Source organism: Lichenostomus cassidix, chromosome 3, assembly GCF_008360975.1.
Source record: "Lichenostomus cassidix isolate B80296 chromosome 3, HeHo_3.0, whole genome shotgun sequence".
In the NCBI taxonomy this organism is placed as follows: domain Eukaryota; kingdom Metazoa; phylum Chordata; class Aves; order Passeriformes; family Meliphagidae; genus Lichenostomus; species Lichenostomus cassidix.
In genome coordinates this window covers 110,585,786-110,598,923 of record NC_139483.1, presented here as the reverse complement: position 1 = coordinate 110,598,923, position 13,138 = coordinate 110,585,786, and the positions used below count along the sequence as shown (strand labels likewise).

The window sequence follows — 13,138 nt, the reverse complement described above, 5'->3', positions numbered from 1 at the left end:
ATGTTTTCTACCATTTTAGGTCTGGTTATTCTGGAGGTGTTCAAGTCCAGGTTGGATGGGGCTTGGATCAGCCTGGGATAGTGGAAATGTTCTCCCCATGGCAGGGGGTTGGACTGGATGAGCTTGGAGGTTCCTTCCAACTCAACCTGTTCTATCATTCCATGATTCTCATCAAACATTTCGGCCACGAGTCCTCCCAGAAATCCACCAGAGCTTCCCAACACAACCAAAACCTCACCAAATCCACTGCAGAACTTTAACTGAACCCCATGATGGTCACAGAAGGTTCCTCACCTCTCCTCTGCCCACTGCCTGAGGCGCTGCTGGGCGCTGGGGGAGTGGAAGGAGAACCTGTCCATGCTGCGGAAATGCTGCTTCTCGGGCGAGAGGCGGCGCCGCAGCTGCTCCAGCTCGTGTTCATACATCAGCCTCTGCCTCTCCAGAGCTGACCTCTTCTCCTCCTCGTGCTGCTGCTCCAGGCTCTGCAGGATTGACTGCATCGGGTCTGGAGTTTGGAAATAAAGAAAGTGCTAAAGAAAGTGAAATCCACATGGAGGAGCATCCTGGATGCGTGATGTGACCACAGTTATCAGGTAAAAAGACTCTGGTTTTGTTGCAGTGTGTGTTTAAAAAGTGCTGCTGAGTTCTGGAGCAAAATAAACATTTACAGGGCAGATAATTTAAGAGTATTAAGAAAAGGGAAAACCCAAGCTGGAAAAAAAAAAAAGTCCTCCTATTTCCCAAAATGTCATTCTGGGACAGCTACATGTGACCACAAAAACTCAAAAACATGGTTTCAGAGACAGAAATCACTCCAGTTAATGCCTGAGTGAGACAAAACACAAGAAAAATAAACAGCCAAGTGAAAACGCTTTGATTTGAGACTGCAGTTCCACCAGCATTCCAGGTCTGGCTTTCCCCTCAGCAAGAACTGCCAAACCAAACAGTCTGCCATGGTTATTTTTCCCTCCTCAAGTACAAGATGAGTCATTCACAAGAAAAATTCTCCACCAGGAAGTCAGAAGGGAAAAAGTCTGTGCTGTATCCTCACGTTCTATGCATATTCCCAATAATTTCTGCTGCTCCTTACCATTGCTCCCAAGAGCCTTCATGGTGACTTCCATCTGGGCATATTCATAGCTGAAGTTAATCTCGCTGGACACTTCACTGGAATTGTCTCCATCGACGTCCAGCTGCTCCACACTGTTGCTGCACTTCATGGAGTTGTCTTTCTCCTCATCCTCGTGATCTGCCTTCTTTTTCTTCTTTGGCAAATTCAGCCTTTAGAGAAGAGGAGAATTTTTTAAGAGTTATGAATGACTCAGCTCTGAAACATGGGGTTGCTTTAAGATATTGTTAAAATTCAGTAGGCTCTCAAAAATCGGTAGAGTTTCCTTTGAAATTTCCTTTCAAATTTTATTGATCTCCTGTGGGTGTAGTTTTCCTCAGGGCAAAATGGGAGTAGAAGGTAAACTAATTCATCCATTCTACACTCTCATAATGAAATACCTGATACTACCAATTACACAGTTAAATAATCATGAAATTTTTTTTAGTCATTCCACATCCAAATAATTTAGGGATCAAATTATATCTCACTTTTTAATGTGAATTCTCCTTTTAAGCATAAAAGAAAGCAATGAAATTTTAGATTATCAAATCCACTGATCTTGAAGGTATTTCAGAGGGTTTGAAAGCACAGAAAACATCTACCAGTGATGCTGTCTGACACAGGAAGGTCACAGATATGGCTGGGACTGCAGGGGACACAGAGCACAGTGACCTTGTGACATTGAGCATCAAAAACCAACCCAACATCAGCATTATTTTATAATCCCCATTTTTCCTGGTCCCTTGAGCCAACACAAAGTTGGTGCCAACCTACAATTCCTTTCATGATTTTTGTTACCTGAAGAAGTGGTTGTTTCCCCACAGGATTCTGTCTCCATGGTGGAGCTGGATGGGACACACGACAGCAGAGCCATTCACAAATGTCCTGTGAAAAGGCAAAAATCTGCAGCAAATGCTTCTCTATAAAGCTCAATTTTTCCCCTTCCAATCATTACTATCATTACTGGAACAAATAAAGGCAGGAGAAGAGATTTATGGATTGCAAACAGGCAAAACATCCCCAGAAAATTCACTGATCTACTCAGTGCTGCTCCATACACACCTCAAATTCGGCTTCTTCTGACCTCTTAAGCTCAAGAAATTCAGTATATTTAGATAGTTATTACTACAGATGTGTCTGGGGAGTAAAATTAGAGCTTAAAAATGAGGGGCCTGAAAAAAGAAAAGTCACTAGGAAAAAAAGTACTTTCACACTGCTTTGAAATGCAAACACAAAATAGAAATAATTGAATAGGGCAATTGACACCTTTGCTATATAAAGAGCTTAAAGACACTAATTAAAATAATCAGAAACTACTTTTACTTCAGAGTCAGATTAAGTTTGAAAACAGGATTGTAGGATAACTCAAGTTTGAAGGGAATCTCAGCCCAATCTGCTCCAAGCAGGATCAGCCACAAAGCAGGGTAAACATGAAAAGTTTGGATTTTGTGTATTACCAATAAATTATTGGAGATGCTGACACTGCATGTCATTTTGTGATCAGTTTGAATGTGCCAGCTGCTCTTCAAGTAGTACTACTTAATTGAATAAAGCAACAAATGCTTCAGCAGCTCTTTGCATATCAACAGATTTCCTAGAAAATAAATTCAAATTTCGATAGAGTTACATCTGCACAGCTGCAAATCAGTGCGTATCTACTTGCTGAAAGCACATGCAATTTACTCATCTTCTCTTTGAAAATTTGGGCTACAAACACCCTCTCTGAGAGAAAACTCACTGGAATGAAACATGAGTTGACAGAGGGGCAGGTGACAATTAAAATGTAAAAGCAGGGATACAAGAAGTGGAATTTTTCTTACTTCAAAACAGATAGAAAAGTTTATTTTCCAAGCATCTTTGTGCACCAGTAATCATAAAATACTAGATAAAATGACAATTATCAAGCAGCTGGGGCTGCATTTTATCCCTTTACCTGGTATTTTTTTGAGGGGTCAGCATGACTTGGCCTTCTGGGGTGATGTCTATGATGCAGTGCTCAGGAAGAATTCCCATTCCACACAGCTGGATGTCTTGAGAGTTGTCTGAGCCTATTAACGTGTGCTCCTGGGGAAAAAATTAATTTGGATGTTAACAAAGGGTTGCAAAGGTTCACTGGGGTCTAATTCACCCCTTCTCCTTGTGGATGTGTTGGGTCATCTGGTCCCAAAATTTCACAGCTGTTCAGTGCTTCCCTTAGAGGGAAAAAGAAGCAAATCAATGCTTTGTCTTACAATAACAAGCAGGGAGCACTCAGGAAGGTTTACAGGCAGCAGTTAAACCCAAAAATGAAGAGGTTTTTATAACTGAATTGAGGAATTCAGTGGTTTGAGATGCTGCAGAAGCCAAAGGAATACAGGATTTCAAACAGGGATGAAGGGAGGTTCCCAGTGGTGGATCCATGGTGGTTATGGAGGTTCCATCTAGGTCAGTAACATCTCAGGAAATTCCTGGAGTACTCCAGGCATGGGGGATTTGGCAGATGAAGGATCACCCCACACAGAACTGCTGAGGCTAGAAAAACCATTTTAATACCATTCAACCATCCCCCAGGACTGCCAAGGCCACCAGTGAGCCATGTCCCCAAGTGCCACCATCCACATGGCTTTTAAATCCCTCCAGGGATGGAGACTCCACCACTGCCAGGGCTGGATCCCTCTTTTGGGACAGAAATCTTCTTTTTAGGCATCTCCAAGCAATTTTTGAGGGGCAGAAAATTGGTTTAAGGTCAGTTCAGGTTGTTCTTCAGTACTTGAGGGACCTGATGCACATCCTGCTCAGCATCAAAAAGAACATGGGAAAATTCTCTGAGAAACAGAAGTGTTAAATCTCAGGATTTCAGGAAAAACAGCTCCAAGTAATTTTGTCAAAATCATTTCAAAGCATGGGGATTTTTACACCGAAATTCCCCAGCAGCAAGACGAATCTGAGTTATTAAAAAAATAACAAAGGCTAATTGAAGGAGACAAAATCTACCCCAAGGAGGAAAAGGAAAACAACACAGAACCACCTGAGACTTTTCCTGCTGGCACTGATGGGCCAAGGCTTTGCTTTGCTCTTGGTTTTTGTTCCAGTGACCACTGGGAGAAGTGGGATCTGCCCCAGTATCTGTCAGTGACTTAACAGCCAAGTCACACTCGGCTGGGAAAGATTCTCCCAAAACCTCAGCTTTTTTCTCCTTTTTGATTTTTTTTAAGTAGATTTAACATGGGAAAAGTTCTTTTCCTTGTTTTTATTGAGATATCGCAGAGCCACGATGGCTGATGAAAAAGAGGATCATGTATTTCCTAAGACTGAGACTAAACCAAAACCACCTTTCAGCCTAATTGCTGATTTTGTGGCTGTTTTGAGAGTTTCTAACCCACTTCAAAGGGAAGAGGATGATTTAATATGAAGCTCAAACCACCAGCGTTCAGTGAGAAATTTTTAGAGCTTGCACTCCAAACTGTGACTTTAAAATGTTTGTACCTCGTTTGTCCTTCTGAGTACTCTATCTACAGTCTGTAAAAACCACAATAAACTGCCCAAATATTTCAGCACAGAGCCCAAAAGTCACATCATGTGTTTGATGGTTAATATCAGAAACAGGGACTGCACATCAGAACTGCTGAGGGCAGAACAAAACTTGTTTTTCACTCTTGTTAAGTTGCACGAAGAGGATTAAAAGTGCATTTCATGAACTGAAGGCAGCAGTCAGAATTTGGACTCCACATGGAGAAGCTGACTCCTGATACGCCCAACCTTCACATAAAACAATTTTCTGGGTAAAAAAAGCTCATGAAAGTTGGCACAAAAAAACCCAATCAACAACAAAAAAAACCCCCTCATCCCAAAATGGGAGACAGTTTCTCAAAAAGAATACATCTAAATTTATTTAAAAAAAAATGCAAACAAAAGCATCAAAAGCATCAAATCCCCAAACTTTTCCTCTGCTATGGAGAATTACATATGAAAAAAAAGATTGTACTCATATAAATTTTAGTGGTTTTAGATATACAATTTTATAAAACTCTCCAAGTACACCTCTGCCAAATCAATTAGAGACCCACTTCTAACATTAAAAAAACTTGCATATATAAAGATATATTTTTACCTTTAAATAGTACACCAGGAGTTCATTGAGAGCTGGATCTGCATTCAGATTCACCAGGAAGCACTTATTATCCCCAACTTTGATTCCAGAAGACTGCAGGGATATGCCGAGGCTTTCCAGCTGTTTCTGCCGCTCCTGGAAGAGAGCAGCCATCAAAATTCACCTGGTTGATGCAGGAAATCCATTCCCATCCACCAGAGCCACCAGCCAAAAACGATGGATTGATACTTCTAGAAGAGGAAAATCTTCCTTCTGCAACAGGTGAGGCACGAAAGCCTCATTTCTACCACGTTTTGATCACAGATATCTGTGATTTCTCCTGTCCTCGCCCCTCTGGTCCTGGAGGGCTCTGAGTTTTGGTGCCACACAATCCCATATTCCCAGTGGGAAATGAGAGCAGCCCAGAGCAGCCTCCTGCAGCACTGCAGAGCTTCTCCATGACCTCACTGGAACAGCAAAACGCTACCACAAAGCCATCTCTAGAGCCCTTTATTCTCTCTTTCCAGCTAAAAAGCAACAAGTTAAGTTAAATCCCTGCCAAGCCGAGCTCCATGTCTGTCCTTTGTTCCAGAGCAATCAAAATGACAAAAAACTGGCAACCTGCTATTTAAGTAATGCAAAGAACACTTCCTGCTGAACAAGAATAGCAGCGATTTGGATGGTGTTTTGTTCTTGTCAAAAGACTTCATAGAAATGCCCAACAAAGCATTACTGTGCAAAAATGTACATCTCTCAAAGGGAAGTGTTTGGGTGAGACCAGAGCAGTGAAAGAGGAACATTAAACATTTCTGACTTAGGAACAGAAAGGGATTCTTCTACCAAAAAAAAAAACCCCACTGGGATAGAAATGTTGAGGATTGTTCCCAGGATCAGAGAGAAACTGGAGTGAGACTCACTGTCCACAACAGCAAAAAAAAAAAAATTGGAAATAAATATGGGAGGGTTCTCACAGGATTACTGGGGGAAGCAGAAAGAGGAGAGGATGAAACTAAGAAGTAAAAAAAAACATTCAAGAGACCTACAATCCTTTCCCTGTGCTGCTGAGACTTTTAAAAGAATAACATATTAGATCATGCAGGAATAATCCTGGAATGTTTATCTTTACCTATCAGTGTGCTTTATATTTAATAACTGAGTATATCACAAAATTCAGCATCATTCTGTGCTCAGCAGTGGAGTTGTACCAGGTCTAATCAAGATTAAAATTGCCAAGAATAGCACAACTTGCTCTTGATTTTCTGCTCCCTGTCTCCCCACGTGCTTCCAAACCCAACATAATGTCCTTGTAAGGAAAAGTCATGTGTGAGAGAGAGAAAACAAAGAACAGAGGAGAAACTGCAGCGTGATGTCAAAGATCTCTCTTCTGATCACCAGTGCCAGGCTCTGAAGTTCACAAAAATCCTTATTATCTACAGAGATAAAGAAAAGAGAGAAGGGAGAACTTGGCCCACAGTGTGAATCTCATAGGATTAACTGAGAGAAAACGAGGCAGTTCCTGTTCATTTTTTCTCAGGGCCTAATGTTAATTAACTTAAACATTGAAAAAAAAAAACATTAAAAGTATGTCAAACACTCCCTGAAAATGTGAAAAATTGCCTGTTGATGGGGCTGGTCTTTAAGGCTTTGAACTCTTATTGATGTCTCTTCCATGGTCCTCACTCTTAGTGAGGAATCATCCTTTCCCTCCAGGATTTACAATCATCTCTCCACCCTACCTGTCCATGCTGACACCATCTGACAGACAGATGTTGGTCAGAAATGAAATCACTTGAGACATGAGAGGAATGTCTTCAGCCTTGGACCTGCCTAACTCTGTGGGATTGGGTTGGCATTGGTTGGCAAACCACAGCCCCCTTTCCCCTTTCCCTATCCTCCTGTCCTGCTTAGGGATAGGAGGTGGAAAATTGGGGAATGAAGTTGAGCCAGGGAAGAAAGAAGAGGAGGGAAGTGTTTGAAGATTTAGATTTTATTTTTCATTGCCCTGCTCTGATCTGATGGGTAATAAATTAAACTCATTTTCCCAAGTCAAATCAGTTTTGCCTGTGACAGGAACTGGTGATTGATCTCTCCCTGTCCTTATCTCAACCCAGGAACCTTGAGTTACATCTTCTCTCCCCTGTCCAGGTGAAGAGGGCAGTGACACAGAGGTTTCCAAACACTTCTTATCCCTCCTCTGGGAAGAAAAAGAAATCCCTTTTTCAAGGCTCTTGGACATCCAGCCAGGCTGGGAATTTAGGGACAGAGAGGAAGGGAGCTAAAGGAGCAACATGCAAACATCAAGGTACATTTAGTCAGGAGAGCTGAGCCCATCTCTCCAGTTTTTCAACCTCACACACTCAATGCCTACAAATTACTGTGCAGAATAAAAGCAGAATTTTTTTAAATATTATTATTTTTCATTTTATTATTTTTCACCCTTACCCAGGGAGGAATTGCCTTGAAAGGCAGGAAACCCTCCTAGTCCCAGGCAGCACTTCTTACAATGGATCTTTAAAACCAAAGTCAACAGAGTCTATTCTGACTGTGGCATCTACAAGAGGGCTTTGTCCCAGAGGCTCCGTTCTCCCCTTATTTATTACACACTATTCATCACCTTCCAGCAGTCCTCCCCCTCCAAAGCTCCCCTCTGCAAATATATCCATCAGCATTTGTGTGGGAAGGACCAGGAGTGTCATGCAATGATCGTGGTGACCTGCATCGTTTTTCTGATGTAATAATCTTCAGTTAGGTTCTGAGGCCTGAAATATCAGTTCAGGAGGTATTAAAACACACAGAGATCCTGAACAGCTCTGGTTTTTATCATTCTGAATGCCCTTTGCTTGGTGCTTCGAGGCACTCAGTCCATAACCTTGCACTGAATGCTCTCAGTGCTCCTATTCCTCATCACAAACCATTTTACTGCCTGAAGAATATAAAAACCCCTGTAATCCTCTCATCCGTGGATTACTATTTTTTTTAAAATAACTTCTCCATTTGCATACAGTGACAATTTATTATTGTCACTGGAGTGGTAATCTGGGAGGCACCCATCTATCACAGGAATTAAGTGAAGCTTTTCAAAAGGGCAGCAAGCTTGACCTACTTACCCATAAATGTGGGGAGAGACTCAGACAACCTCTACGAACTGACAGACAAAGAAAACAAACCTATTTTTCATAAAAAGTGGGGGCAGGGAGGAGGAAAGAAAGCAGCAAACCTGAGCTATCTCCTCAGTTTTCCGTAATTTTTCTTCCCAGGTCACGGTCATCTCCTGAATCAACTTTTCTGATTCCTCCAACCGTTCTTTTAATTCTGGTGATTTCATAGCCTGCAGGAATAAAAGCAAACGAAACAAGAAAGCTTGTTGTGCTTTGTGGGCTTTTATTCCCTTTGCAGCCACACAGATGGGGGAATAAAGGCAACATGATTCATTTTGCAAGGCACGCTTAGCAGTAAGTAAAGGGGTCTTAAAAATTCACATTGCAAAAGCAGAATCCACCAAAAAGTTCTTTTAATTAGTCTGAAGTACAGATGTTAACGTGGGGTTTATGTAGTTCAACACAAAGCAATTACAGGATACTGGCAGATTTGCACAAAGATACTCACACAGAAACTAATCTTATTTCTCCATCCCAAGTGGCTCCTATCAAAACTAGTTTTATTTTTAAGGATCCTGCTGCTCTGGCTATGTCCCCTCAGCTGTCAAACCCTCAAAATGACACCTCACATCTCAGTAACCACCAAATATCGTTCATTTTTATATGGCCTGATGTGTGCAATGTTTTTTCTATAGGTAAAAATCCAGGTGTTCTGGTTATTCACCTCTGCATTTCTACATGCAGTTTGCGAGTGTGAGTATCAAAAGAAGTTTTACAATATGCTTCTGGACACTGAAATTCAATCTTCTTGCTAATTTGTTCCAGTTTTGTCTTGTGAAATATTCAAAGGCCCACGTTCCAAACAAGGACTAACTTAAGAATAAGAAGATACCCCCATGGTTACACATCAGACACCCCAAAAATTGACAGGATATCAGCATTCCCCATCCCTGGAAGTGTCCAAGGCCAGGCTGGATGGGGCTTGGAGCAACCTGGGCTAGTGGAAGGTGTCCCATGGCAAGGTTGGTCCAGACGTACTTTAAAAGGTCCCTTCCAACCCAAACTATTCCATGATTTTTATTCTACATATATTTACATGCATCTCTGTACTGGCATTTCCTCTTCTACTACCTTGATGAAAAAAGCCTGTGGACTTCCTTATGTCATTATTTCATGGCTGCTAACGAGGAAAATGGGTTTGGCTGGTTGGCATTTATGCAATGCCAATTAAACAATGGGAGCATCATTCTCCACCAGACATTCCCTTCCCACAAAACCCAAAACTCCTCACAGGAATGCAGATCAAAGAGTGGCCTCATTACACTGCTGCTGGTTCAAGAAAAGGAGCAAGTGCCAGGGTTGGAAAATCCTGTTTTAAGACATGAGTTTCCTCTGCCTCAAGACACAACAGTCTAGGAACTGTCAGCTGATGTGTCCTGTGTGGGCTTTTTCTGCTTTAAATACCTAAATATGGGGTAAAAGGGAGGACTTTGGACAAGGGGGAATGGCTTCCCATTGCCAGAGGGCAGGGATGGATAGGATTTTGGGAAGGAATTGTTGGCTTTGAGGGTGGTGAGGCCCTGGAATAGAATCCCTAGAAGTGTCCAAAGCCAGGCTGAACAGGACTTGGAGCAACCTGGGATAGTGGAAGGTGTCCCTGCCCATGGCAGGGGGTGGCACTGATGAGATTTAAGGTCCTTCCCAACCCAAAACCACTCCATGATTCCACAAATTCCACACAGGAAGCCAAGGCAATTTCCCAAACAAAAATTCATTAGGCCAGAAAAAACATAATCAGTGCAAAGGGCTGGGCATTACAGAGCAGGACAGAATGATGAAGCCCAGATACTCTCAAGGTTTAATTTGTCCATTTATTTGGACAATCAGGGAACATTTTCACACATTTCAGCAGTACAATGACCTGGGTAACTCTCCTCACTCTCTGCAATGCCCAAAAAAAACCCAAAGAAATGGGGGAAACCTGATTCTAGACCCATAGGCTGCTCCTCTGCTGAATTCCCAGCCCAGGAAGGACAAGCTGGTGGTCTTGGCACAGACAAATTAAAACATTATGTTAATTGGAGGTTAATTTGAACAACAACAAAAAATTAAAATGCATGGATTAAAAAAGAAAAGGGGAAAAGAGGATAATTCCATACTCTGTGATGGGGAAAGTCAACTGTCAAGATCTGTTCTGGCTGCTTGGGAGAGAAAAGGACACTGACACCAAAAGGTAAAAAAACCTCCAAACCCACAACTTGGCAACTTCTATATCTGGAAATGAGCTTTGAAAATGTAACTTGTCATAATGAGTCAGTGCTTTTGTTCATTTCAGGAAGTTATTTATGCACATTTCTGTAAGAACAATTAGATGGGCAACAAATGTAATGAACTGAAAGGAGCACAAGGCTGTGAAATGTGGGGTTTGACCTTTACTGTGCAGCCTCTTAACAGCAAATTGCTCTGGTTTTTCCCTGCTCTTTGTCAATGCCACTGGGATGACAACTAGGGTGGGATTTTAATACTTGGGAAAGGAAATATTTATTATTTCATCCTTAGGAAACACTACTTCATTACTTTGGACTGCTGCCATTATTTTGGGAGTAATGCTAAAAAAATAAAACAAATGGGGATTACTTGCCACTCTCAGAGTACTGTTAAGTCTGTGGTTGATATTTTAGAGGAATTTTTAGATATTTAATATTATTATATTTACCTTGAGATAGCTTGAAAGAAGCTGATATACACACAGTGGATGCTTAGAATACTAGGCAGCTCAAATGAGAAGAGTGCAAAATTCACCAGTCATTTGTGATATCAGAGCCAACATTCCCTGCATACCTCATGATGCAAATGCTGTAATCATAATTTTTCTGAACTGCAAACCAGACGGATTACATCACCATTGCTTTGGCCCCTTTGGGAACAGAAGTCAGAATTACACTAATTCTTGGCCTTCATCTGACATTTAGACTGCGTTTCTCTTAAAATTTCACTGTGGAAGCAATCACAGAATAGGTTGGAAAAGACCCTGGAGATCATTGGGTCACTAAACCATGGCACTGAGTGCCACATCCAGTCTGTTTTCAAACACCTCCAGGGATGGTGACTCCACCACCTCCCTGGGCAGCCCATTCCAGTGGCTAATGACTCTGTAAATAATTTTTTTCATAATGTTCAGCCTGAATTTCCCCTGGTGCACTGTAAGGCTGTGTCCTCTCATCCTGTTGCTGTTGCCTGGGAGAAGAGACTGAGCCCCACCTGGCTACAACCTCCTTTCAGGGAGCTGTAGAGAGAGTTTGCCTAGTGCCTGTAAGAGATTCAGCAGCTAGAAACAGGCAAGAAAACTTTATTTAGCTGAATTCATTTCTCACAGGACGTGGCCACAGTGAATTCTTAAATACATTGGGAAAGCTGTGCCTAGAAACCACCCAGCCTTCACTGGAGCTATCCATGTCTCCATGTCCTGTGCACCACAGAGCAAAATCAAAAATGCTCAACAATCATACAAAGGGAGGTAGAAGTATCCCCAGTGTTGAGCAAAATCAAGAATGCTCAACAAGGTGTTTAGTATTTAATGCCTGCGTTTCAAGATAGGTATACGGAAAAATTGGAAAAAATTAAATATAGGGAGATGGAAGTATCCCCAGTGTTGAGCAAAACCAAGAATGCTCGAGTATCTCATTTACTGGCTGTGTTTCAAGACAGAAGGACAGAAAAATGGGAAAAAAATCATATAAAGGGAGATGGAAGTATCCCCAATGTCGAGCAAAACCAAGAATGCTCAATAAGGTATTCAGTATCTCATTTACCACCTGCATTTCAAGATGGACACAAGGAAAAATGGGAAAAAATCATATAAAGGGAGGTGGAAGTATCCCCAGTGTTGAGCAAAACCAAGAATGCTCACCAAGGTGTTTAGTACATTTACTGCACGCATTTCAAGATGGACATACAGCAAAATGGGAAAAAATTATATAAAGGGAGATGGAAGTATCCCCAGTGTTGAGCAAAACCAAGAATGCTCAACAAGGTGTTCAGTATCTCATTTACCACCTACATTTCAAGATGGACGCATGGAAAAATGGGAAAAAATTAAATATAAGGAGGTGGAAGTATCCCCAATGTTGAGCAAAACCAAGAATGTTCACCAAGGCGTTCAGTATCTCATTTAAGGTCCACATTTCAAGATGGACACAAGGAAAAATGGGAAAAAATAATATAAAGGGAGATGGAAGTATCCCCAGTGTTGAGCAAAACCAAGAATGCTCAATGCTCAACAAGGTGTTTAGTATCTCATTTAATGCCCACATTTCAAGACGGAAGCACAGAAAAATGGGAAAAAATCATATCAAGGGAGAGGGAAGTATCCCCAATGTTGAGCAAAACCAAGAATGCTCAACAAGGTGCTCAGTATCTCATTTACTGCCTGCGTTTCAAGACGGACGCACGGAAAAATGGTAAAAAATTATGTAAATATCCCCAACGTTTCCTCATGGAATTCCTTCTGTAGAGCCAGCTGAGCCCGGGGATTCTGTGGGATCTGCCAGCTGGTACCTCAGCCTTGGTGAGCTGCTCCCGCAGCTTCTCCACCTCCTCGCGCAGCTCGCGGATGATTCGGGCGTTGGGATCCTCGTTGACCACGGCGTGGTTGACGATGTTCTTGGCTCTGTCCGCGTAGCGCAGCGTCGACAACGTCTCGTCGTAGTTGTCGGCTGCCGGGCTCACTGTGGCCACCATGGCTGTCTTGCTGTTGCCCCCGAGGCTGTCCTGGAAGGTGGAGGGTTGTTTAGAATCAGTATTTTTTATTTTGGTTCAAAATTAGGAGTTGAAGCTGTGTAAATCAAGGGAAGGTCATGG

The 13,138-nt window shown here is 42.0% G+C and overlaps 1 protein-coding gene across 6 annotated transcripts in view; it reads right to left on the bottom strand.

The window, feature by feature from the left end:
• The window catches only part of KIF13B (kinesin family member 13B), a 69,792-nt gene that overhangs the window by 45,930 nt on the left and 10,724 nt on the right, over nucleotides 1-13,138 (bottom strand). For all 6 annotated transcript variants that reach the window (XM_085057159.1, XM_085057160.1, XM_085057161.1 and 3 more), the window contains exons 8-14: nucleotides 12,836-13,048; nucleotides 8,398-8,508; nucleotides 5,202-5,336; nucleotides 3,045-3,175; nucleotides 1,910-1,996; nucleotides 1,091-1,281; nucleotides 295-505 (exon numbers count right to left, since the gene is read on the bottom strand). In XM_085057159.1, the coding sequence (XP_084913285.1) occupies nucleotides 295-505; nucleotides 1,091-1,281; nucleotides 1,910-1,996; nucleotides 3,045-3,175; nucleotides 5,202-5,336; nucleotides 8,398-8,508; nucleotides 12,836-13,048 (1,079 nt within the window). The remainder of the gene's footprint in view (nucleotides 1-294; nucleotides 506-1,090; nucleotides 1,282-1,909; nucleotides 1,997-3,044; nucleotides 3,176-5,201; nucleotides 5,337-8,397; nucleotides 8,509-12,835; nucleotides 13,049-13,138) is intronic.